We start from the raw sequence: 26,174 nt of genomic DNA on the forward strand, positions 1-26,174 counted from the left end.
GGAACCGGAGGGCCAGCAGGAAATACCACAAGTCACCGAGGATGAGATGGCGTGGGTTGTTGATCGGCTGCGGGGTTGTAAAAAGGCACCGGGACCCGACGGAGTGCCTGGAAAAATCCTACCCATTGTCCTGAAGCACCTAGGGACCCGGCTGAAAAACTTATTCAGCGACTGTCTCCAAGAGGGTGTCTTTCCGAAGTGCTGGAAAGAGGGCAGACTCTGCCTCTTAAGGAAAGATGGTCGTCCGGCAGATGTGCCTTCCGGATATCGTCCACTCGTCTTGTTGGATGAGACGGGGAAGGCGTTTGAGCGCATTCTCGTCTTGCGCATTGCCCGGCACCTGAGGGAGACTGGCCCGGATATAAGTGAGCGACAATTCGGGTTTCGGGTGGGACGGTCCACCATAGACGCCATAAACTCTCTCAGAGATTTCAGCAATTACGCTGCGAGAAGAGGGGAGGGGACCGTAGCGGTGTCACTGGATATCGCTAATGCTTTTGGTACCCTCCCCTATGCAGTAATTGCAGAGGCACTACGCTTCCACCGAGTGCCACATTACCTACGGCGGGTTATAGAGCACTACTTAACGGACAGGGTAGTGCTCTATAAAGACCAAAATGGCCTAAAACAAAGGGCCATGGCCTGCGGGGTTCCACAGGGTTCGGTACTAGGGCCCTTACTGTGGAACCTCGGCTATGACTGGGCAATAAGAGGTGCCCAACTTCCTCGCATGATCACCATTTGTTACGCCGATGACACAATGGTGGCTGTGCGGGGAAAAGATAAGGCGGAGACTCTGCGAAGGGCAGCGGTGGCCACAGAGCTCACCGTAGGAAGAATAGAGCTATTAGGCCTAAAGGTGGCATTAGCTAAAACAGATGCCATAATCTTTGGGGGACGAGGGTGGAAGATTCCAGCAGGAACCAGCATACCTGTCGCGGGTGAGGCGGTCCAGATCAAGTCCAACATCAAATACCTTGGCCTCATTCTGGACCGCAAATGGAATTTCGAGGAGCACTTTAAAAAGTTGGCTCCTCGAGTAGTGGGTGCGGCCTCGGCCCTGAGTAGTCTCCTGCCCAACATAGGCGGACCTGGCTCACTATGTAGGCGCCTATACACAGGTGTTGTGAGGAGTATGGCAATGTACGGAGCTCCCATCTGGGCGGACCGGCTCTCGAGCCGCAATAGAGCACTCCTCCGTCGGCCTCAGAGAGTCATTGCCCTGCGTGTAACAAGGGCATATCACAATGTGTCACATGCAGCGGCATGTGTGATGGCAGGCACTCCCCCGTGGGAGCTTGATGCGGTAGTCCTCGCGGAAAGGTACAGGGTGAGAGCTGAGGCCAGGGCGCGCGGAGAGCAGCTAGATCCTGAAGATGGGGAGAGAGCAGAAAGGCGTGCGCTGGACCGGCTTAAAGAGAGGTGGAAGGACCTACTGGAGGATTCCCCCTATGGAACACGCACAATAGGGGCAATCCTCCCTTCCCTAGACCAGTGGGTTGAAAGAAAGTTTGGCGTTCTCACATTCAGATTAACGCAGGTAATGACCGGGCATGGCTGTTTCGGTCATTACCTGCATAAAATTGAGAGGGAACCCACGCCGGTGTGTCATGAGTGCGGTGACCCAGACGATACGGCTCAACACACCCTTGAGCTATGCCAAAAATGGGACATGGAGAGGCAGCAGCTCATAAATAATGCTGAAATAGAAGGAGGAGATCTTTCGCTGCACAACGTGATAGCAGCTATGTTACGCGGCGAGAGACAATGGGAAGCGGTTGCCTCCTTTTGCGAAATAGTGATGAAGCAAAAGGAGGAAGCGGAGCGAGTGCGTGAAGATGACGTGAACGCACACCCGCTACGGCGCAGGCGAAGAGGAAGAAGGAGGTTGCAGTATATTAACCGCCTGCTTCCCCAGTAGAGCTATGGGAAGGGGACCCACAATATGGCTCTACCCGTTTGGGGAGGGGTTGTAGCGTTGCCAACCCCTCCTCCTAAGGCGCGAGGGTGCTAACGAACTTGGCAACCGGGGGAGTACCATGGATGAATGCTAGCGACCCCACGATGCTCCCCAAACCGGCAAGAGGGTGTAACGCCGCAGAGGGTTTAGTGGGTAGTCTTCTCTCCCCTTTCTGACTTAGAAAGGTGCGAGAGCTGTGAGTCCCACATACCCCCCACTATAGGCCGACACCCCATGGCCTGGGGATGATGCGTAAAAGCATTCCCTCTGCGTAAAAAAAAAAAAAAAAAGGGTGCTCTTGGCCTGGCCTTTCTTTCTTTACTTTGACATCATAGGGTCAATATGGATAAACACAACTGGCAAGCGGACTTTTGCTATCAAAATCGTCTTTTTGATGTGCTGCGTGGTGTCCTGTTCATATAAACCACCAGGATGATGATTGTCACTCAATAAGCGCAAAGCATACTTAATTATATTTTACGGCGGAGGCCTAATCCATATTAATTGTTTGAAAAAACTCTCAAATTTAGTTGCAAAGAGGCAAAGATGCGAATTCTGATTGTTACAACAGGTGATACATTTGATCTGGATATAATCTGTTAGTGTCAAAAAACACATTTCTTTAACCAGAAATTTCACTATAGACACTGACAGATCATATCCATAACAATCAGAATTAAATACAACTCATACGATTCGAAAAATGAGATACGATAACGATAATTTCTGGTTTAGATTTTCTCATTTAGATATCATTTGTATGTTGTATAATTGACAGAAGCCGAATCGATTCCGGCCACCAATGTCACTTTGACGTTAGAAATATCATAGAAAGATCTTACTGGGATCACAGTGGAATCGAAATAAACGTCAATTTTGACATGTCGTTTAGTTATAGATCTTTCCAAGATCTTAAACGTGTCTTAATCATTTTTCGAATCGGACCAACAGACGCAACAAAAATTGAGTATATTCTATGAAAAGTACGTACGAATATCTTATTAGTAGTAGCTGTCATCAAAGCAAGTCGAGATTTCCCCCTGTGCCTGTGAATAGCTCCTTAGAAGGGGTAGTAGCGGGTGTCACGAGCTAAATTACGAGTATCACTTGTTAAGAGCCGGCACTAACCGCTAATGCTAGGAAACCTTGGAGGCGTGGATTGAGTGCCTTCATAAATTTGCAAGAAACACTTTTAAACTATGAATAAACTAGATTTTCACCCTTGAAAACATAAATGAACATGAACGTAAACAACGTAAACATAAATAAAGATGTCTTAATATTTTTAATAAATTATTTTAGCAGTTTTTCGTTAGTTGGTCACTTCTTCGGTCGTTATTATGATTTGTGTCATGGATGAAACTGCAGATCTACTTTTTCATTTCTTCTTACGCGTGGCGTGAAAACACTATGTGACGGAAATAGGTTTAATGAGGCCTGTCCATTTTACGGAAACTAACTGCTGGATGTCTTGCTTTTCATCTAGCTATTTCTATAACATTCTTTATGTACGAGTAACACAAGTCGAAATAAAAAAAATCAAAATTAGATGCTATAAAATATAAATTGCCACTATTAAATTTAAGTCTTTTCTTCGCCGTCCAATATTTGTATTAATTTCCATATTAGCCGCGTGAGGGCGAAACCACTGCAGATGTGACCGCTATAGGTACAGGGGCCAACTTTCTGTAAGCAAACACAAACATTTAACTTTCTGAACATCAATCTAATATCTTCGATAAACATTTGCTCTCGTGCAAACTGGGATAATGGAATTTGTACAGTATATTTAATAAGTGAATAATGCCAATCTTTCTATATTCGCTCTTTTATGTTGAAACTCGTGATCTGTTCGATATTATTTAGGATTATTTCTGAAAGTTGGTTCGTAGTCCTACTGAATTTTACGAGTGCTAGTTGATTTTTTTTTATACCACGACGGTGGCAAGCAAACATACGGCCCGCCTGATGGTAAGCAGTCACCGTAGCGTATGGGCGCCTGCAACTCCAGAGGTGTTACATGCGCGTTGCCGACCCTTTAAAAATTTGTACACTCCTTTTTTGTACCATTCACATTACATGGGCAAGTGTCTCCTACCCATCCAAATTAACGGTTGTCGTGACCTTGAGCCGATTTCGTGGGAAGGACGAGCCATAACACTCTGTAGACACCTCTCAAGAAACTTATGTCCCGCCCAGTGGTGGCAGTATGGTATTTTTGTCGCCTGTCACTATGGCCGTCACTTTCGCACTTACATACTTGTTAGAACGTGACAGGCATGGTAACAGGCGATAAAAATGGCACCATGCTGGCATCGCAGGTTACTCCATGGGTTATACCAAAAGCTTATCCAGCGAGGTATCGAAACTCATAAAAAAAGTATAAGGAAAAAGTAATGAAGTATATTCACTGTATATTTTTGCTGTAACTCTCAAAAGAACAATGTTTCTGCTATATCTCACGAAGAACAATTCACATTTATTTCATTCACAAAAAAGTTACCCGACTAAAAACGAATCCTTGTTTTCCCGGCGCTATCGGCCCCATTATCATTAAGCATCAAGGTGAGAGAATCCGCAATTACATTATGGAAACACTTACCATTAGTATTTTGGACCGTACGGTTTCGGACTTAAGGAAAATATTTTGCAGGCACTTGAGTTGTTATACCTTTTATAAGCAAACACAATTACGTCGGCACGCTTTCATAGTCACTGGGAAAGAACAAACCGTAAGATACTTTCCATGTGATAATCATAAGTTACCTTTTCGCTAGAGTGCCTATTGGAGAATTCCTATATAAGAATTCGATGTTGTATCAAGTTTATAAAATGGAAGCAAATCATCGCCAGTTTAGATGTGATTTTAGCAGATATTACGAGTACAGAGAGGGTGTTATGGATAATGAAGACGTAGTCTAACTTACCTGAATATCCTGACTGACTTAACTCCATGCGTAGCTCAAAGCAGCGATTTTCAAAAATTCAACGGATTAGTGGATTTAAAAGCGGATAATTTTTATGTGGAATAAACCTTATTTTAAGATAGGGAGTTGAAACTTCATATAGATACATTTAATTAAAAAACAAAAAGTAATTCATTATTTGTGTTTACTGATCTCAGTTGATCTCTCCATAAAATGAAATGAAATTCTATTATGTCTTAAAAAAAAAAGTAATTCATCGTTTTTGAAAATTCATTTACTTATAGGCGTTAAAAAGAGTTAAAAAGTTCTTCGATTGAGCCACCTGAAACTTCGTACATATACATTGAGGCAAATGTTACGTAATGTCAAATTACTAAAAAAATATCACTACTTAACTGCTAGTTTTGCTGCACAATTGTCGTGTAGAATTCTAACAACAAATAATGCGAACAAAGTCATGGGCAACAGCTAGTTGTATTAATTGTGTTTTATCCAATTTTTTTCATAATTTATTACTGTAAGCATACATTTTTCACAAGCTGTAAACTTAAAGGTTAAAAAAAATTAAATAAAAAAAAATATATAAAATAAACTTTATTAAAATTTCATAACTTTAGACAATCTACATATTTTATTAAATTAATTTATGAATGAAATTTCAAAGCTTCAAGATTTTTAAATAATATATTTTACAAATCATCTTTTTAACCTTTTTTTCTTCAATTAGGTACAGTTAATGATTTCATCAATACTATTTTAGGACCTTGAGAAGTGATAACTTATTCAGATATTCAGCAAAACACTCCTAAAAGCTAAAAAAAACGCAAATATGTGTTTTGTAAAATAAACACAGACTAACTCAAATACGAATCCATTTACCAAGTTCGCCCTCGTTGCTTTATTATAAAAAGATATTTGTTGCACGTAGACGTTTTTATACAGTGTGTCCCTAGCCATTAGACAAAGCCGAAATATATAAATACATATGCATTAGGGTATTTAGAACCAGTGTACAAAGTATCATAACAACCGGTGTAGCGGTTTCGAAGAAATTAACAAAATACCATTTTTTACTTTGGAGTGCTTTGGAGCAGCCAGTATGTGTTAGTAGCTCCTAAGGTAATATCCTAAAAGAATAGTATGAAACCTTCTTCGACCTTTTTGATTATCTTTTCTATTTATGACACTAATAAAGCTTCTGACTTTTGAAAAATGTCATCATTATCAAATATTTCGAACAAATTGTCAAAAACACTGCCAAAGATTAACACAGTGTGTTTCTTTTTGTTGTCGATTATTGCAAATAGCTCTTGTTCGAAAAAAATATTTTTTTAACTTTTGTTCTAATTAAAAAAATATTAACGTCAGAGCATTCCTGAGAAGTAACCCTACGTGGGATTTCAGGATTTGTCCAATGGCTAAGGTCACCCTGTATGTAGATAGTTTTTTTTAATAATTCATATAAAGTATAATAGGAAAACAGGTCACATGAACAATGTGCAACTTTTTTGTAGCAATATGCTTCGATATTTAAATTCTGACTATATAAAAATTACCTACGCCTAACCGATGGGTAATTGAAACGTCTAATTATTAAATGTAACACAAAGCACAATACCAAATTCAGTCTACAATAATTTGCTTTCTCGCTTTAATTCAGCTGTTTACCAGGAAAACCCTGTACTTTTACCTGTGTTCTGTAAATTACCGTAATATATTTGCCACGCATTAAGTGGGCACTTAAATATGCTACGTGTGGTGGTAATTTATATGGATCTTTCGAAAGTACCCGTGAAAATGATACCATAGAGTTAGAAGGCGGTTGTACAGGATCAGGATACAAATTGTATACATATATTATACAGATATAGATAATTTTTTCATTGTGATTGACATCTGTATATACAATTTATAAAATGTGTTGCGTTCCACAATAAAAAAGGAAAAGTACAATATGTTGATTTAAAAAAAAAAAGACTTTTTAAGTGACTCGTTATAGCTCCGTTGCATTTTTATCGCATCTTATATTACTTTGTGTTCCCATCACACCGACTAAAGAAACGAACTTTTCATACGACTGAGACTGACAATACTGTAAACTAGGAATAAAGCCTAAACTTTATTTTTTTGTGGTATCATCATTGAGTAGATCCATAATTTACCTTACAAAGTGTACTGCCGTTACTTATAATGCTTTATTCACAGGTGGCAAGGTTGAAAGTCGACGACGCTGGCAACTACACCTGCTCGCTACATTCCCCCATTCGCATGAAAGCAGTTGCTAGAGTACATGTTCTACAAGGTACGTAATATATTGTATCTGTACGGTATGTACGATACGGATGCTTAGACAGTAAGACTTGTAGCGCAGATATATCTTAGTATCAGAACTTTTTGTATAATCCATAGGAATAAAATAAGCTCATGGTAAATCCCTACTAATACTATATAGGTAAATGCGAAAGTAACCGTCTGCCTGACCTCTTCACGCTTAAGTCGCCCAACTAATTTATATGGGTATGGAGATAGTTTGAGTTCGAAAAAGGACTAATGATGGTTTTTATCAACCATTTATATGCAGATGAAGCTAGTAACGTTATTAAATAAATTCCTACGTCGCTACGTCGTAGCCAATAAACAAATATTGATAATAAACAAATCTTGTAAAAGTGATAGTTGGCTATACAGCTGTAATGTTCATCCAAGGTGTAGTTGGGCCAGACCGATGCAGTGTTATGTGTATATATAACACATATGTGACACCCGTTTGAATTTGTTATGTTTTTGTACAGCTGTCTGATGTCAATCACTTGCAATATAATATTCACCACGAGAACTAGTGTTTCAACTATCAGCTCTACTATTCTGCTAAATAGCCTAAACTAGGGTTCTTTTAATAGTATAATCCTTTTTAATTTAGTCGTTATGTTGTATCTTCTTGCTGTGTACCTTTTTCCTATTTAACCATTTATTCACTCCATGTTATTTTATGTCTTTCTTCTTCTTGTCTGTTACCTTCCTGGATTCTTTTCACTCGATGGTCTCATCGGAAGATCGGCTCTGGATGCCACCAGCAACATGCTGAGACGGGGCCATTTCGTGGCACTTTATACTTTCTATGTTTTTGTTATACTATGTAATTTGTCTTGTTTATGTTTCCGAATAAAATAATTATATTCTATTGTTATAACATGGATTCCCCATGATTCGTAGAGGCAAAACGACAACGTGTCGTGATTAGCTCTGAATGAGTTAAATAAAAAGCCTTCAAAGCTGGCAGTTCTGGATTAAAGTAGCAATCTTATGAAAACTGACACTTATATGCTCTATTAGTACCTATATGTTTGGGAGAAAAACACTATAATAATGCTCAGCTCTAACATCAAACAACATTTTTTTAACGTTAAATTCCAGTAGTAGGTATCCATTTTTAACAACATTTTTTTATCACATCTACCCATATTTTTCGTTTTAATTACGACAAGTTTAAATTTTACGTGTTTACAAACAGACAGAAAGACGAATGGACAGGCAGATAGCGAAAGCTAGTAGGTACTTTAAAAATAGGTTTCAAAAAGAGTCTCGAGGCTTTTCTTCCATTTCGCAGTCAATTAAAAATAATGGGTCCGTTGTGTATTTACTCAACTAAGCCGTTCATTAAATCTACATAATAACCTGCTTGCTATAAAAAGCGATATTCGATAACGATCCTTTATTAGGTCCTAAGAAGGCTGACTAAGAGTTAAGCCAGCATTAACACTAAGCTACAGTTACTGCAACACCGTTAAACGCCGGTATCCTAGACACTTTAGACAGTTTTAAAGCAGATAAAGCCCTGTTAAAGCGCGAGCTTAGTGCCTATCTCAAACACTGAAAAGTGAAGTTTAAGTTGGCTTTTCCAGTTTTTGATAGAAGTAAATGTTAATTTTATTATTATCATGTAAGTTAATAATAACAGGGTCTCAAATTTTATTTTATAAAGACGTAACTTGCATAGAAAATTACTATACATAGGCCGGCCATTTTAATTACAAAAGATTTATATTGTGTAAAGCTTGGACTAATAATAGTAGTCTATGGTGTAAAGGAAAAATATAGTCAGTAAGGACAGTAAAGGCAAAACACAGTCACACCATACAATATTGTGTCACGATGCGGACGTGCATAAAATCAGAACATGACGTCGTACCGCCGTGGTGCAATATTAATTTCAAAGAAATCATAAAACTTTTGTACTTTATGTACTGACTTTTTAGAATACTCTAAAAGTGATTTTTATTAAGCCTAACAACCAAATATTCCTTATCTTTAATAATTTTGGGTTAATTCTGACTTGCCTATACAGCAACAAAACACTAATTTTTTGACCAGTCGTGTGAAAATGAATAAAACCATTTACATATCAACAATTTAATATTAAGTAAATAGGTTTTAGTAGCAAACAATGGCGTAACAGTCGTTTTGTGTTATTGCAGCACACGCTACCGCAAAACCACATCATTTTAGAATTAAATTCATTCATAGTACCTAATGTATGTAGATATTGAGTCACTTTGCTTTATTATGAGCCCATATTGTCCCACTGCTGGGCAAAGGCCTCCCTCTTATTCTTCCACGTGTCCCTATCCTCCGAAGTCTCCCACCATCTCTGTCAGTTTTTTGCTTGACATAGACTATCATAATATTAAATGACATAGTATGAATTTAGCTAAGTTAGGTTTTCCATTGATTAATAGTATTTTAGGCTCCAGTTGTATAAGTCAAAAAGGTCTCCTTTTTACTCGTAAACGGACTCGGACTTAACTCTCGTTGTGTGAGTGACAATTTACGAAGTAGGCGAAGTCGAAAATATACGACTTTGCAAGGTTTTTCTACAACTAGACCTAATTGTAGTAAGTGTACCTGTACTTACTTATTCAGAAAATGCTAAATAGTACAAACAACAATTTTCAGTCACTTAGGCTCTACGACTGTTGTGTGGATATTTAGTTTGGTGTACCAAAAATGATTTCATCTTGGCAAACTACTTATACTGAAAAAATTACAGGATTAGAAACAATGTATTCAGAAATCATCAATTAATTAAAAAAATTAAACAAGAGTACAGATATCACAAATGCGTGCATTGATTTCTTGTGAATTTCATAGTCAGAGCCAGATTTGATAACATTTTCAAATACCTATACGGAAAAAATTAAGTCAGTAATGGTATGATCAGTACCCCTAGTGTAAATATTTTCGACAGCGAAACGTGACGTACGCGTTTGCGTTAAGTGTCATTTTGTATGAGATTTTTGACTTTCCAAAACGTCCCGCTTGGCAGGCTGTTCAAAAACCCATACAAAATGAGACTTAACGCAAACGCGTGCGTCAATTCAATTCAATTCAAATATACTTTATTCATGTAGGCCTAGCAACAAGCACTTATGAATAGTAACACAGTATTACATATAATTATCTTAATCTAATTATCAGAGCAATTTATTGATGTTGTAAATATTATTCCATATATAATACTAATGAATATAATTCATAGATCAAATTTAATACTAAAACTTTCACAAAATATAGTCATACAAAAAAAATGTATAAAAAATACTAGTCTAGATTGTTTCTAGAATAAATTCTAAATGTCAAACAAATATAATAAAAACAACAAAGGAAATACATGCATTGGAATATCCATTTCATCATCATTATTCAAATATAATAAATAATTAATCATTTCGAATCACAATTAATCCCACGTTGTTTTATCATTCATGTAGTCTTGTGTGGTATAATAAGCTTTAGAAATAAGTTTACGCTTTACATGATTCTTAAATTTATTAATTGGTAACTCAGTAATATGGTTTGGAAGTTTATTATAAAATCTCACACAATTACCCATGAATGATTTTTTTAATTTTATGGAGCCGAGTGAAGGGCACGGCGAGCTTATGTTAATTTCTAGTATTAATATTATGAATGTCACAATTTTTCTTAAAATCGGCAATATTTTTATGCACATACAGAATATTCTCATAAATGTATTGACAGTGCACTGTCATGATGTCAATTTCCTTAAATTTATCTCTCAGTGAGTCTCTATGGTTCATTTTATATATTGCTCGAATAGCCCTCTTCTGCAGAACAAAAATGGTATTTATCTCTGAAGCACCACCCCACAGTAAAATACCATATGACATAAGTAGTGTAAATATGTATGTTCCATCTCAAAACTATTCCGCCAGAGGGCGCCACTTGGTAGTTCGGCAAAGATCCGTTAGATGGCGCCACTTGGTAGTTCGGCAAAGATCCGTTAGATGGCGCCACTTGGTAGTTCGGCAAAGATCCGCCAGAGGGCGCCACTTGGTAGTTCGGCAAAGATCCGTTAGATGGCGCCACTTGGTAGTTGTTCATTGATCCCCGTCAGATGGCGTTACTTTGTACGTGTAAGTAAGTTAGTTATCGATGAATTTATAAAAGTTCGGCAAAGATCCGTTAGATGGCGCCACTGCTGCCCCTGGCCCTACCGCCGCCTTGCCTCAGTTTAGGTATTTGTCTCCCGACGTGTTGCATCAGCCGCCAATGTGGCGCCGACGGCCACCTGCAAATTCCTACGTGGGCGTCGAGGTCGATCGAGATAAGAGAGAGAATAAGTTAGATTTAAAATATGCATATATATATCGGCTTATTTTTCTTTTTGTATACCACGTCGGTGGCAAACACTGCCCGCCTGATGGTAAGCTGTCACCGTGGCCTATGGACGCCTGCAACTTATTTTTATACCACGTCGGTGGCAAACACTGCCCGCCTGATGGTAAGCTGTCACCGTAGCCTATGGATGCCTGCAACTTCAAAGTCGTTACATGCACGTCAGCCCGCCGCATTCCCGAGTCGAGGTCGATGGCCTAGGAGCCTCGCCCCCTCCCCCGCCTTCCCCGCCGCTGCCGCAGCCACCTCCCCGCCCTCCCACTGCCGCCTCCCCGCCCTCCCCCGCTCCCTCCCCGCCGCTGCCCCTGGCCCTGCGCCCCTTGGTAGTTGTGCATATATCCTCGCCAGTTGGCGCTACTTTGTATGTATCTGACGCCACAGAGCACGTGTACATTTTTGAGTCAAGGTCGAGATCGATGGCCTCGGCTCGCTCCCTGGTGCGGTTGGTTTTGGAGCTTGTGGTCAACAAATATATGGACTTTGTACTTTTCCAACTGCCCAATAAGTTTGTTTTAAAATATGCATACGGGCATATTTGCAAGAGCACATAATATAGAGTGGTTACAACCGGATAGAAAAATATATATTTTCTTGAATACCTGGGTATTCGATATTTATCCAGGTACTAGTCGTAATGTTAAACATACATGTTTTTACTTACAGTACGGGATGTTTCATGTTAATCTAAAAGTTGTAACTATTTCTAGTTACATCTGGTAACATTTACATCACACTTTTTAGAAAAGGGAGTTTCTAAACCTAATTATGTCGTTAACTAGCAAAGTCGAGTATATCTGTATGTGAATAATAAATAAATATCGAATACCCAGGTATTCAAGAAAAAATACATTTTTCTACCAGGTTGTAACATCTCTATATTATGTAATAGGTATTTTTTAGCTGACCTAATTCCGATTCCTGGTACTGGTGAACTTATTTATACCACGTCGGTGGCAAACACGAATACTGTCCGCCTGATGATAAACTGTCATCGTAGCATATGGACGCCTGCAACTTTTTTTTTATACCACGTCAGTGGCAAACACGAATACTGCCCGCCTGGTGATAAGCTGTCAACGTAGCCTATGGATGCCTGCAACTTTTTTTTATACCATGTCGGTGGCAAACACGAATACTGCCCGCCTGATGATAAGCTGTCACCGTAGCCTATGGATGCCTGCAACTTCTAAGTTGTTACATGCGCGTTGTCGATCACTGGTATTGGTGAACATTTTTATACCACGTTGGTGGCAAACAAGAATACGACCCATCTGATGCTAAGCAATCACTGTAGCCTATGGATCATGCGCGTTGTTGATCATTAAAGTATGCGAAATGTTGTGAAATTGCATACGGCGCGACCTGCCTGATTGTAAGTGTAGTCAGTGTAGCCTTTGGACGCCTGCAACTTCAAAGTTGTCACATGCGCGTTGCCTCGCCCCAGTTTGCGTGTTTGAGGACTACTAACGTATTCTAATCTAGAAGAACTTGTGTTATACAACTATTTCTACAAGTCATGGAATTGAATAAATATAACATCACCCAATTTCTCGATCCTGCATTTTATATGTACTGAGACGTCGGTGGCAAACAACAATACAGTCCGCTCAAGTAAGCACCCTAGCCTATGGACGCTTGCAAGTACTATTGTATGTACTGGTGAATGTTTATTTTCGGTTGGTTTTGGTCAGATAAACGCCAGTCCATACAATAAGTATGACCATTGGGCGAGGTTTTCGACAGAGGGGTAAGCTCTTAAAGGCGACTCCGGTTTAAATGCTCTAAGGATTGTAGGCATTTAACGGAAAATTTGAGGAAATATTCAACCTTAAACGCTTTGAAATAAGCTTCATTAATAATTCACGAGAGCTGATATTTGCTTGTAATTTCATACAAAATATTAAGGACAGTAGACCTTATTAACCTTAAATACGGCTTACCATATTACCATACCGCATTAAACCTTAAGCACTTTGAAATAATACAATACTTGATTCACGAAGACTGATATTTGCTTGTAACTTCATACAAAATATTAAGGACGGTAGATCTTATTAACCGTAAAACTCTATCTGTCAAAATCAAATATATTCTAGATTAACATAAAGAATAATGACAAACAACGATCAACTCTAAGTACTAGAAATAAAGTAGAATTTTACTCAAATCGGCCGGCTGTAATGCGACATGCATAATTGAGGCGATGGAATAAAAGTTTCACTTTAAGGGGCTCCCTAGTGCCAATGACCTTCGATCTGAATCCCCTTAGTTACCTTACCTTACCATAGCTAGTAGCCAGCTTACCATATTTACTTCAAGTTTATTGTCTTCGAGATATTTGGCATCAAAGTTGAACAATTTTAGGCCAAAAAACTGGTTTTCTGGACATAACTTTTGTGTTAGTTAACTAGTTAGTTAAAATTAAAATCTCTGACGAGTTTTTAGAGACGACAGACGAACCCAAATGTGTAGATTTCGTGTATGTAAAACCCTTCACAGCAATCGAGTAACGAAAAAAGTGTTTTTATAGACAATATTTAAAAAAATCATAAATAAATAAGTGTTCATGTTTCTTTTAAAATCGGCAGACCAGAATGGAGATAAAATATTGAAGACCCGATAGCCGTTCGTCATAAAATTCTATCTATAGTGCAAATGTAGGAGTAACGACTCAAAACTTGTCAAAAATCTGGACTGGGGACTGTGACAAGAACAAACAATAGCAACGCCTTCTCTGCTACTCCTACTGAAAGATAAATAGGACTATCCCGTTCGGTCATTTCCCCCACCGCTCATGCCATGGTTCAGAGAAATGTTATCATAAATGAGACCACATTACCGGCAACCTGCCACAAGCGCATACGCATTCTAAAATTAATTAAAAATCAGAAAATAACAATGGAGTACGTAATTGAGCTCGTTGTGAGGCTGTGGTTCAGTAACAAGGGGTTGGGGTATAATTATAAATGCGGAGATAGCGACGAAACAAATATTGCTTTCATCTCATCAATCGAGGCGCTAGCACCTGACGTGGACATCTACAAGTGGGAGGCAGCCCGGAGCGATCTGAAGAAGCTGATCAAAGAGATTTTGGAGGAGAGGTCCGTCCTCCAGTTACACTCGGGATACCATGCGGAGGGGCTACTGCTGGAGGTGCTAAGGAAACACAACATTAGATCATTGCTCTCCGTGCCTGTCAAACAGAAAACTTTAATCTGGAAAGACGCGGGGTTGTGGTTCGTGGAGGTGATTAGCCCGAAAATCATAAAAAAAATATATGTGTTTGCGGACTAAGAATAATTGTATTTGTATGCATTCCGAAAATAAAAAAGTTTAAAAGTGAATGACTAATTATTTATTTATTTACCAATCATTTAGGTATTTTATAACGTCCCCATGCAAAGGTTTTAATACCATCGTCTAAAATTAACCCTTTACCGCATACGAAGCTATGTATGGCGGATATGATATTCAACTATATTGACAACTGTTAAAGTTCAAATTTCAACAAATATCTTTATAACATGTGGTAAGGGGTTAATCTCTTTTTCATTCTTTTAATTTGTACATATTGTGCTTCATCATCATCATCTCAGCCAAAAAACGTCTACTACTGGACAAAGGCCAAATTATACATGTTATCATAAAGAGGTTTACGTAAGTCTAAACAGCAAGAGTATTTATTAAAATTTAATCGTTGTCGTACAGGAGCGGCATTAATACCTTTCGTTCTTTACACATTTAATTTTGTTTATGTCGTCTGAGGCTAATATACACGCATACATTTTTGGTCTTAACGCAACCAATTCTCGCACTATTCTCCATTTGTTTTCATCCTTCATCATGCCTAAAACTTTTTATTGTGTTGTGGTAAATTATATACATTGTTATGAGAGGTCACATTAGAGTAAATTGTCTATTTATAAGGGGACTCTACGTGTTTGCTTCGGCTCCACGCATGCATACCAAATTGCAGGTCCTGAGATTATGTAAATGACAGAGATAATAATTAAGTAAGTAAATATTCTTTATTGCACCACAAACAAAACAAATTTAAAAACAGATTTACAATGTAGAGAAAGGTAGCAACAGGCGGTCTTATCGCTGTAAGCGATCTCTTCCAGACAACCTTAGGGTATCAGGATATAAAGAACAGTAAGTTTTTATAACAGGTAGTGCACGAATATATTAGAGGAATAGGAAAATTACACAAACATTAAGCAGACAGTACATACAGTACATTTACAATTTAAATAAACAAATAAATATAACAATACATACCAATATTAAAATAAATAAATATTAGTTACATATCTAAATATACATACATACATACATACCTAATATAACACAGTGACACATTAAGAGAGACAAGTAATGATTTTTCAGTAGGGTTTTAAAGCTAATTAATCCCTTGCTTTTAGATTAAATTGTCTTAAAGGACCTCTGCGCTGTTGGCTTCGGCCCCAAGCATGCCTCCCAAAGGTCCCGAGATATGGAAAGGACAAACAAACAAAATAACTAACTAACTAATAACTGGAACTGGAAGAGATCCCTGAAAGGGATAAGTTCGCCTTTGTACACATGATGTGTTTTTTTTTCTGTTTTATGTTTCTTTTTGTACAATAAAGTGTTTTACTACTACTACAATAATAATAACTCTAGACCCTAGCTAATTACGAGCGTGAGCTCTAATATGCCCTCGTAAAGCCGAAACTCTGTCGCAGGTGGGGTAGTAAAGTTGACGAGAATCATTGTAGGTATAATTATAGGAGGGTTTCGGTAGGGATTTACCTATCTGACGTTTCGCATCAAGGTCAATGAGACTCGTGCCTTCAAAGTTCTTTACACTTGTTTTAAAACGAGAACGTCATTCTGACCGCAGAGATGCATAAGTACTCCTCCCATTTGTCAGGTGGTATAGCGTAGGTGGCGCGTAAGCACGTCCTTATTACGTAGGTGCTGCCCACATTGCTTCCGATTACCAGTTGATAGCTGGGAATAGAAAACGGCTTTCCAGTCCAGTCTGCAACCCGCCATACGCCAAACATGCCTACACCACCTTAGCTGACCCTTCATTAAGAGCGCCTCCATGTCAGGCATCTTGCATCGACTAAGAACTTCAGTGTTGGGCACGCGATCTTACCATCTTAAACGCAGAATGGAACGTGGCTTGCAAGCGAATGTCGCCTTTGTACAAATACCAAGAATCGAAAGAACCATGGCTCTGTACATCGACAACTTCGTCTGCAGCTTTAGATTATGCGATCCCCGGATACGATGTGTTAACCGACTGAAAGTGGACGCAGCAATCCTAGTTGGGATCTCGGAGGCTAGTCTGTTATCCTTTCTGATTTGGCTCCCAAGACACTTGTAAGAAGACACTTCTGTTAGGAGTTTCCCTTCTATAGTAATAATATCAAGGACCGAGGCACTTTAAGAAATAAAGAACAAGTAATGTTGAAAGGTCTTGTAATGAAATATGTGCTCTCTCACCATGATTTGAGTAGAATCTAGTGGGCATAAATGTTTTTAATGCAGTCAGGGTTTCCTAAATGAGCCCTTGACCCCACTGTAGGAGAGCAGAGAAGATCCCATCCGGACCAGCCGTCTTGTAGGGATGAAAGCTGTCAATGGGCCCACGCCTGAGTTTTTCAGCGGTGACGAGATTCTGTACGCCATTTGTCAGTTGTACTGTATTCCTCGTCCTGCTGATCTTCATTGTTGAGACTTACGCGTCCTGGAAAGTGGGTTACTAGGGAGAGAACGCGTTGGGTCTCTGTAGGGGAAGATGTGTATGTATCATCGGGCTGCCCAGTTGTGCTGTGGGCTTGTTTTTCGATGCTGCTGCAGACGTTCCTCCATGATCTCCAGTACCGCAGTATGTACCTGGCCTTGGTTTCATAGTAGTTGTCCCAGTCCATCTGAGCCTTTGTGTTCATGGCCCTTATAGAACATACCCTATTCTATTAACTATTAAAACAGACCAATTCCAAAACAGGTCACAACAGAACAGGCAAACCAAAATAGGTTAGAACAGGTTTCCAAAACCTGTTGAAACGAAGTTGTCGATGTACAGAGCCATGGTTCTTTCGATTCTTGGTATTTGTACAAAGGCGACATTCGCTTGCAAGCCACGTTCCATTCTGCGTTTAAGATGGTAAGATCGCGTGCCCAACACTGAAGTTCTTAGTCGATGCAAGATGCCTGACATGGAGGCGCTCTTAATGAAGGGTCAGCTAAGGTGGTGTAGGCATGTTTGGCGTATGGCGGGTTGCAGACTGGACTGGAAAGCCGTTTTCTATTCCCAGCTATCAACTGGTAATCGGAAGCAATGTGGGCAGCACCTACGTAATAAGGACGTGCTTACGCGCCACCTACGCTATACCACCTGACAAATGGGAGGAGTACTTATGCATCTCTGCGGTCAGAATGACGTTCTCGTTTTAAAACAAGTGTAAAGAACTTTGAAGGCACGAGTCTCATTGACCTTGATGCGAAACGTCAGATAGGTAAATCCCTACCGAAACCCTCCTATAATTATACCTACAATGATTCTCGTCAACTTTACTACCCCACCTGCGACAGAGTTTCGGCTTTACGAGGGCATATTAGAGCTCACGCTCGTAATTAGCTAGGGTCTAGAGTTATTATTATTGTAGTAGTAGTAAAACACTTTATTGTACAAAAAGAAACATAAAACAGAAAAAAAAACACATCATGTGTACAAAGGCGAACTTATCCCTTTCAGGGATCTCTTCCAGTTCCAGTTATTAGTTAGTTAGTTATTTTGTTTGTTTGTCCTTTCCATATCTCGGGACCTTTGGGAGGCATGCTTGGGGCCGAAGCCAACAGCGCAGAGGTCCTTTAAGACAATTTAATCTAAAAGCAAGGGATTAATTAGCTTTAAAACCCTACTGAAAAATCATTACTTGTCTCTCTTAATGTGTCACTGTGTTATATTAGGTATGTATGTATGTATGTATATTTAGATATGTAACTAATATTTATTTATTTTAATATTGGTATGTATTGTTATATTTATTTGTTTATTTAAATTGTAAATGTACTGTATGTACTGTCTGCTTAATGTTTGTGTAATTTTCCTATTCCTCTAATATATTCGTGCACTACCTGTTATAAAAACTTACTGTTCTTTATATCCTGATACCCTAAGGTTGTCTGGAAGAGATCGCTTACAGCGATAAGACCGCCTGTTGCTACCTTTCTCTACATTGTAAATCTGTTTTTAAATTTGTTTTGTTTGTGGTGCAATAAAGAATATTTACTTACTTAATTATTATCTCTGTCATTTACATAATCTCAGGACCTGCAATTTGGTATGCATGCGTGGAGCCGAAGCAAACACGTAGAGTCCCCTTATAAATAGACAATTTACTCTAATGTGACCTCTCATAACAATGTATATAATTTACCACAACACAATAAAAAGTTTTAGGCATGATGAAGGATGAAAACAAATGGAGAATAGTGCGAGAATTGGTTGCGTTAAGACCAAAAATGTATGCGTGTATATTAGCCTCAGACGACATAAACAAAATTAAATGTGTAAAGAACGAAAGGTATTAATGCCGCTCCTGTACGACAACGATTAAATTTTAATAAATACTCTTGCTGTTTAGACTTACGTAAACCTCTTTATGATAACATGTATAATTTGGCCTTTGTCCAGTAGTAGACGTTTTTTGGCTGAGATGATGATGATGAAGCACAATATGTACAAATTAAAAGAATGAAAAAGAGATTAACCCCTTACCACATGTTATAAAGATATTTGTTGAAATTTGAACTTTAACAGTTGTCAATATAGTTGAATATCATATCCGCCATACATAGCTTCGTATGCGGTAAAGGGTTAATTTTAGACGATGGTATTAAAACCTTTGCATGGGGACGTTATAAAATACCTAAATGATTGGTAAATAAATAAATAATTAGTCATTCACTTTTAAACTTTTTTATTTTCGGAATGCATACAAATACAATTATTCTTAGTCCGCAAACACATATATTTTTTTTATGATTTTCGGGCTAATCACCTCCACGAACCACAACCCCGCGTCTTTCCAGATTAAAGTTTTCTGTTTGACAGGCACGGAGAGCAATGATCTAATGTTGTGTTTCCTTAGCACCTCCAGCAGTAGCCCCTCCGCATGGTATCCCGAGTGTAACTGGAGGACGGACCTCTCCTCCAAAATCTCTTTGATCAGCTTCTTCAGATCGCTCCGGGCTGCCTCCCACTTGTAGATGTCCACGTCAGGTGCTAGCGCCTCGATTGATGAGATGAAAGCAATATTTGTTTCGTCGCTATCTCCGCATTTATAATTATACCCCAACCCCTTGTTACTGAACCACAGCCTCACAACGAGCTCAATTACGTACTCCATTGTTATTTTCTGATTTTTAATTAATTTTAGAATGCGTATGCGCTTGTGGCAGGTTGCCGGTAATGTGGTCTCATTTATGATAACATTTCTCTGAACCATGGCATGAGCGGTGGGGGAAATGACCGAACGGGATAGTCCTATTTATCTTTCAGTAGGAGTAGCAGAGAAGGCGTTGCTATTGTTTGTTCTTGTCACAGTCCCCAGTCCAGATTTTTGACAAGTTTTGAGTCGTTACTCCTACATTTGCACTATAGATAGAATTTTATGACGAACGGCTATCGGGTCTTCAATATTTTATCTCCATTCTGGTCTGCCGATTTTAAAAGAAACATGAACACTTATTTATTTATGATTTTTTTAAATATTGTCTATAAAAACACTTTTTTCGTTACTCGATTGCTGTGAAGGGTTTTACATACACGAAATCTACACATTTGGGTTCGTCTGTCGTCTCTAAAAACTCGTCAGAGATTTTAATTTTAACTAACTAGTTAACTAACACAAAAGTTATGTCCAGAAAACCAGTTTTTTGGCCTAAAATTGTTCAACTTTGATGCCAAATATCTCGAAGACAATAAACTTGAAGTAAATATGGTAAGCTGGCTACTAGCTATGGTAAGGTAAGGTAACTAAGGGGATTCAGATCGAAGGTCATTGGCACTAGGGAGCCCCTTAAAGTGAAACTTTTATTCCATCGCCTCAATTATGCATGTCGCATTACAGCCGGCCGATTTGAGTAAAATTCTACTTTATTTCTAGTACTTAGAGTTGATCGTTGTTTGTCATTATTCTTTATGTTAATCTAGAATATATTTGATTTTGACAGATAGAGTTTTACGGTTAATAAGATCTACCGTCCTTAATATTTTGTATGAAGTTACAAGCAAATATCAGTCTTCGTGAATCAAGTATTGTATTATTTCAAAGTGCTTAAGGTTTAATGCGGTATGGTAATATGGTAAGCCGTATTTAAGGTTAATAAGGTCTACTGTCCTTAATATTTTGTATGAAATTACAAGCAAATATCAGCTCTCGTGAATTATTAATGAAGCTTATTTCAAAGCGTTTAAGGTTGAATATTTCCTCAAATTTTCCGTTAAATGCCTACAATCCTTAGAGCATTTAAACCGGAGTCGCCTTTAAGAGCTTACCCCTCTGTCGAAAACCTCGCCCAATGGTCATACTTATTGTATGGACTGGCGTTTATCTGACCAAAACCAACCGAAAATAAACATTCACCAGTACATACAATAGTACTTGCAAGCGTCCATAGGCTAGGGTGCTTACTTGAGCGGACTGTATTGTTGTTTGCCACCGACGTCTCAGTACATATAAAATGCAGGATCGAGAAATTGGGTGATGTTATATTTATTCAATTCCATGACTTGTAGAAATAGTTGTATAACACAAGTTCTTCTAGATTAGAATACGTTAGTAGTCCTCAAACACGCAAACTGGGGCGAGGCAACGCGCATGTGACAACTTTGAAGTTGCAGGCGTCCAAAGGCTACACTGACTACACTTACAATCAGGCAGGTCGCGCCGTATGCAATTTCACAACATTTCGCATACTTTAATGATCAACAACGCGCATGATCCATAGGCTACAGTGATTGCTTAGCATCAGATGGGTCGTATTCTTGTTTGCCACCAACGTGGTATAAAAATGTTCACCAATACCAGTGATCGACAACGCGCATGTAACAACTTAGAAGTTGCAGGCATCCATAGGCTACGGTGACAGCTTATCATCAGGCGGGCAGTATTCGTGTTTGCCACCGACATGGTATAAAAAAAAGTTGCAGGCATCCATAGGCTACGTTGACAGCTTATCACCAGGCGGGCAGTATTCGTGTTTGCCACTGACGTGGTATAAAAAAAAAGTTGCAGGCGTCCATATGCTACGATGACAGTTTATCATCAGGCGGACAGTATTCGTGTTTGCCACCGACGTGGTATAAATAAGTTCACCAGTACCAGGAATCGGAATTAGGTCAGCTAAAAAATACCTATTACATAATATAGAGATGTTACAACCTGGTAGAAAAATGTATTTTTTCTTGAATACCTGGGTATTCGATATTTATTTATTATTCACATACAGATATACTCGACTTTGCTAGTTAACGACATAATTAGGTTTAGAAACTCCCTTTTCTAAAAAGTGTGATGTAAATGTTACCAGATGTAACTAGAAATAGTTACAACTTTTAGATTAACATGAAACATCCCGTACTGTAAGTAAAAACATGTATGTTTAACATTACGACTAGTACCTGGATAAATATCGAATACCCAGGTATTCAAGAAAATATATATTTTTCTATCCGGTTGTAACCACTCTATATTATGTGCTCTTGCAAATATGCCCGTATGCATATTTTAAAACAAACTTATTGGGCAGTTGGAAAAGTACAAAGTCCATATATTTGTTGACCACAAGCTCCAAAACCAACCGCACCAGGGAGCGAGCCGAGGCCATCGATCTCGACCTTGACTCAAAAATGTACACGTGCTCTGTGGCGTCAGATACATACAAAGTAGCGCCAACTGGCGAGGATATATGCACAACTACCAAGGGGCGCAGGGCCAGGGGCAGCGGCGGGGAGGGAGCGGGGGAGGGCGGGGAGGCGGCAGTGGGAGGGCGGGGAGGTGGCTGCGGCAGCGGCGGGGAAGGCGGGGGAGGGGGCGAGGCTCCTAGGCCATCGACCTCGACTCGGGAATGCGGCGGGCTGACGTGCATGTAACGACTTTGAAGTTGCAGGCATCCATAGGCTACGGTGACAGCTTACCATCAGGCGGGCAGTGTTTGCCACCGACGTGGTATAAAAATAAGTTGCAGGCGTCCATAGGCCACGGTGACAGCTTACCATCAGGCGGGCAGTGTTTGCCACCGACGTGGTATACAAAAAGAAAAATAAGCCGATATATATATGCATATTTTAAATCTAACTTATTCTCTCTCTTATCTCGATCGACCTCGACGCCCACGTAGGAATTTGCAGGTGGCCGTCGGCGCCACATTGGCGGCTGATGCAACACGTCGGGAGACAAATACCTAAACTGAGGCAAGGCGGCGGTAGGGCCAGGGGCAGCAGTGGCGCCATCTAACGGATCTTTGCCGAACTTTTATAAATTCATCGATAACTAACTTACTTACACGTACAAAGTAACGCCATCTGACGGGGATCAATGAACAACTACCAAGTGGCGCCATCTAACGGATCTTTGCCGAACTACCAAGTGGCGCCCTCTGGCGGATCTTTGCCGAACTACCAAGTGGCGCCATCTAACGGATCTTTGCCGAACTACCAAGTGGCGCCATCTAACGGATCTTTGCCGAACTACCAAGTGGCGCCCTCTGGCGGAATAGTTTTGAGATGGAACATACATATTTACACTACTGACATAATGCTATGGAAGTAACTAAAATATACTAATCGAGCTGTTTTGACATCAGTTAACTGACGGATTTTGCTTACTGCAAAAGCTGCAGAACTCAGTCTATTCGAAAGAGTAGCAATATGGGGACCCCACTGGAGTTTAGAATCTAAAGTTATACCAAGAAAAACTGTACTATCAACTAATTCCAATTCCTCATCCTTCACAATGACACTTGTTTGTACATGCCTTACATTACTAGTGACAAACTTAATACATTTAGTCTTATTCTCATTGAACAATAAATTATTAACATTGAACCAATTTACTACTTTAGAAATAGCATCGTTTACATCATTGTAAGCTTGTTGCTGTCGTTTGACTTTGAGTCATTTATGTAGATAAGGAACAGGAAAGGTCCCAATATTGACCCCTGTGGTACACCCATAGAGACCAATGACCCCGGTGATCGCTGTCCATTCACATCGACCCTTTGTATTCTACCATTTAAGTAGGACTTAAGTAAATCCAGTGCCGCTCCTCTAACTCCATAATAGTGTAGTTTCCTGATTAATGTTTCATGACAAACGCAGTCGAAGGCCTTAGACAAATCACAGAAGATACCTATAGCATCTCGTGACTCCTCCCAGGCATCGAAGATATGCTTAATTAGCTCAACACCAGCATCGGTTGTCGAGCGACCCCGTGTAAAACCAAACTGCTTATTATGCATTAAATTATTGACGTTAAAATGTCGTACTAATTGAGAAAGAATTAATTTTTCAAAATCTTACTGAATGTTGGTAGCACAGATATCGGTCTAAAGTTAGTGGGGTCAGAGTTGCTACCCGATTTAAATAAAGGAGTTATTTTACTATGTTTCATTAAATCAGGAAACTCGCCGCAATCAACACTGTTGTTAAATATAATCACATTTCGCTATCGACAAAATTTACACTAGGGGTACTGATCTTCGTCATAGGTAAATTACAGATATTTTATACTAACAAAGGCAGTTGATTGTAATAGAGAGGTAAAAAAGTCTAGGAAAAAAACGTGCCATTTAATTTGACATCCAAAACAGATTGACACTGAATTATCAAACGTCAATTTCTGACAATCAGAGATACCGCAAAATATATGGAGCTATACAACGCCACCTCGTTTACCTGTCAAATTCGAAGCACGAAATTGTCTTAGATTTTACACATCACTCAATCAATATATCTTTGATACTATGAATGTAAAATTTCTCAAGTCCAAAGATTTTTAGAAAATAAAACTAAAATAAATAAGAAAAGCTTTACTTCGCAAGCAAATGTATTTGATTATGAATGTATTTACAAAGTTGTTTTCTCTAACAGGTTCCAGCTTGGCCGAGCTACAAAGCGGCGTGAAGACTAAATCCAGCTACGCAAGCCTATTATTATCGATGCTGCTTGTACTTGTCATGCGCTACGAAGACAGGTGACCTACTTAGACAGCTTACTTACGCTAGTAATTGGTTCTGTGTTGTCGAATCATTCGAGTTCGAGTTGATATGTTAATTACAATATTGTACGACGGTGCATTTTAGTTTTAATGTAGTAACTTGAGAATGTTATTTTGTGCTAAATTTGTATCAAATTTAACTTGAGTACAGTCATAAGGCTGGGAATTAAAAATATAAATCTTAATCCAGGACCGTGACCTTTTTTAGCCGCTAAACTTCGTAATACTTACTTAAATTATTCAAACAGGTTCTCAAGACTTCAAACTTGCGTTGATATTTGAAGCGAGCTAAATTCCTAAGTCCTCGAATACATGTTCTTATAAAAAATAAAAAGTTTCATGTGGTTTCACGCTTTCTAGAGTTGATCTTACAGCAAAAATTTTTGCACAAATCGGAACACCGATACCCAACAACAACACAAAAATATATAACCATATTAGTCGAGCATTCTGCTGTTTACTTTATCATAAATATGTACTCATAATTTACTTCAGTTGTTATAAAAAAACTAGTTTTATAAAATTAAAGAGACCACGGCAAGGTCGGCCGAATTTCACTTTCCCGTCCAATGGGAGTTTCGTTCTCATTTTAAAACTACGTATTGGATTGTAATGGAACTTTGCACATACAATAAAATGAGGTATATCTCGGGCTAAATTAGTTTATATTGCTCCACCTTATAAAACAAACGAAATAGAGCAAAAACAAGTTTTGTATGAAAATCTTATAACGCTGTAATGTTATTTATCTGAGGCAACATAAACTAATTACAGCCGTGTAGATATATATATACCTTACGATTATCCTATTGTAAGTAAAAAGTTTCAGAGCAATTTAGCTAATCGTTTTAAAAAAAATGAGAGCGTAAATACGTTTGTATGGAGATTCGAGCTTGATTGACCGGGACCCTTAAATATTGAAATTGAGCCGATATTACAAATAATGAAAGTAAGGCTTTATATAACTTAGATTTTATTGATTGATTTTGTAATTATATTTATTGATTAGAAAAAATATAAATTTAAAGGATTGTATTTCAGATTATGTTTTTCTTATCCTGACTTTATATAGGATGAAAGTAACTTTTAACTATTTGTCTTTTGAAGATGTTAGTTAAGTCTGTATTTGTGAGAGCGGGTGTATTAAGATCTTAAAATGGAGCAGAAATACCGTCCGAGGGTCTTGTATATTAAACATTAAGGACCATTAGTGAGAGTGTACATAATGTACAGTATCAAATATAACACATATTATACAAGTATATATTCGTGAAGCAGACGACGTTACGATTTTCAATTATCGAAAGCTCG

The 26,174-nt window shown here is 38.8% G+C and overlaps 1 protein-coding gene across 1 annotated transcript in view; it reads left to right on the forward strand.

Moving 5' to 3' along the window:
- Positions 1–24,940, forward strand: part of LOC133532561 (leucine-rich repeats and immunoglobulin-like domains protein 1) — a 103,623-nt gene extending 78,683 nt beyond the window's left edge. Inside the window, exons 8-9 of the mRNA XM_061871296.1 lie at positions 7,093–7,189; positions 24,737–24,940. Of these exons, the coding sequence (XP_061727280.1) occupies positions 7,093–7,189; positions 24,737–24,843 (204 nt within the window). The 3' untranslated portion in view covers positions 24,844–24,940. The remainder of the gene's footprint in view (positions 1–7,092; positions 7,190–24,736) is intronic.
- The last annotated feature ends 1,234 nt before the right edge of the window (positions 24,941–26,174 follow it).

The sequence above is a fragment of the Cydia pomonella genome, chromosome 2, assembly GCF_033807575.1.
Source record: "Cydia pomonella isolate Wapato2018A chromosome 2, ilCydPomo1, whole genome shotgun sequence".
NCBI classification, from domain to species: Eukaryota; Metazoa; Arthropoda; class Insecta; order Lepidoptera; family Tortricidae; genus Cydia; species Cydia pomonella.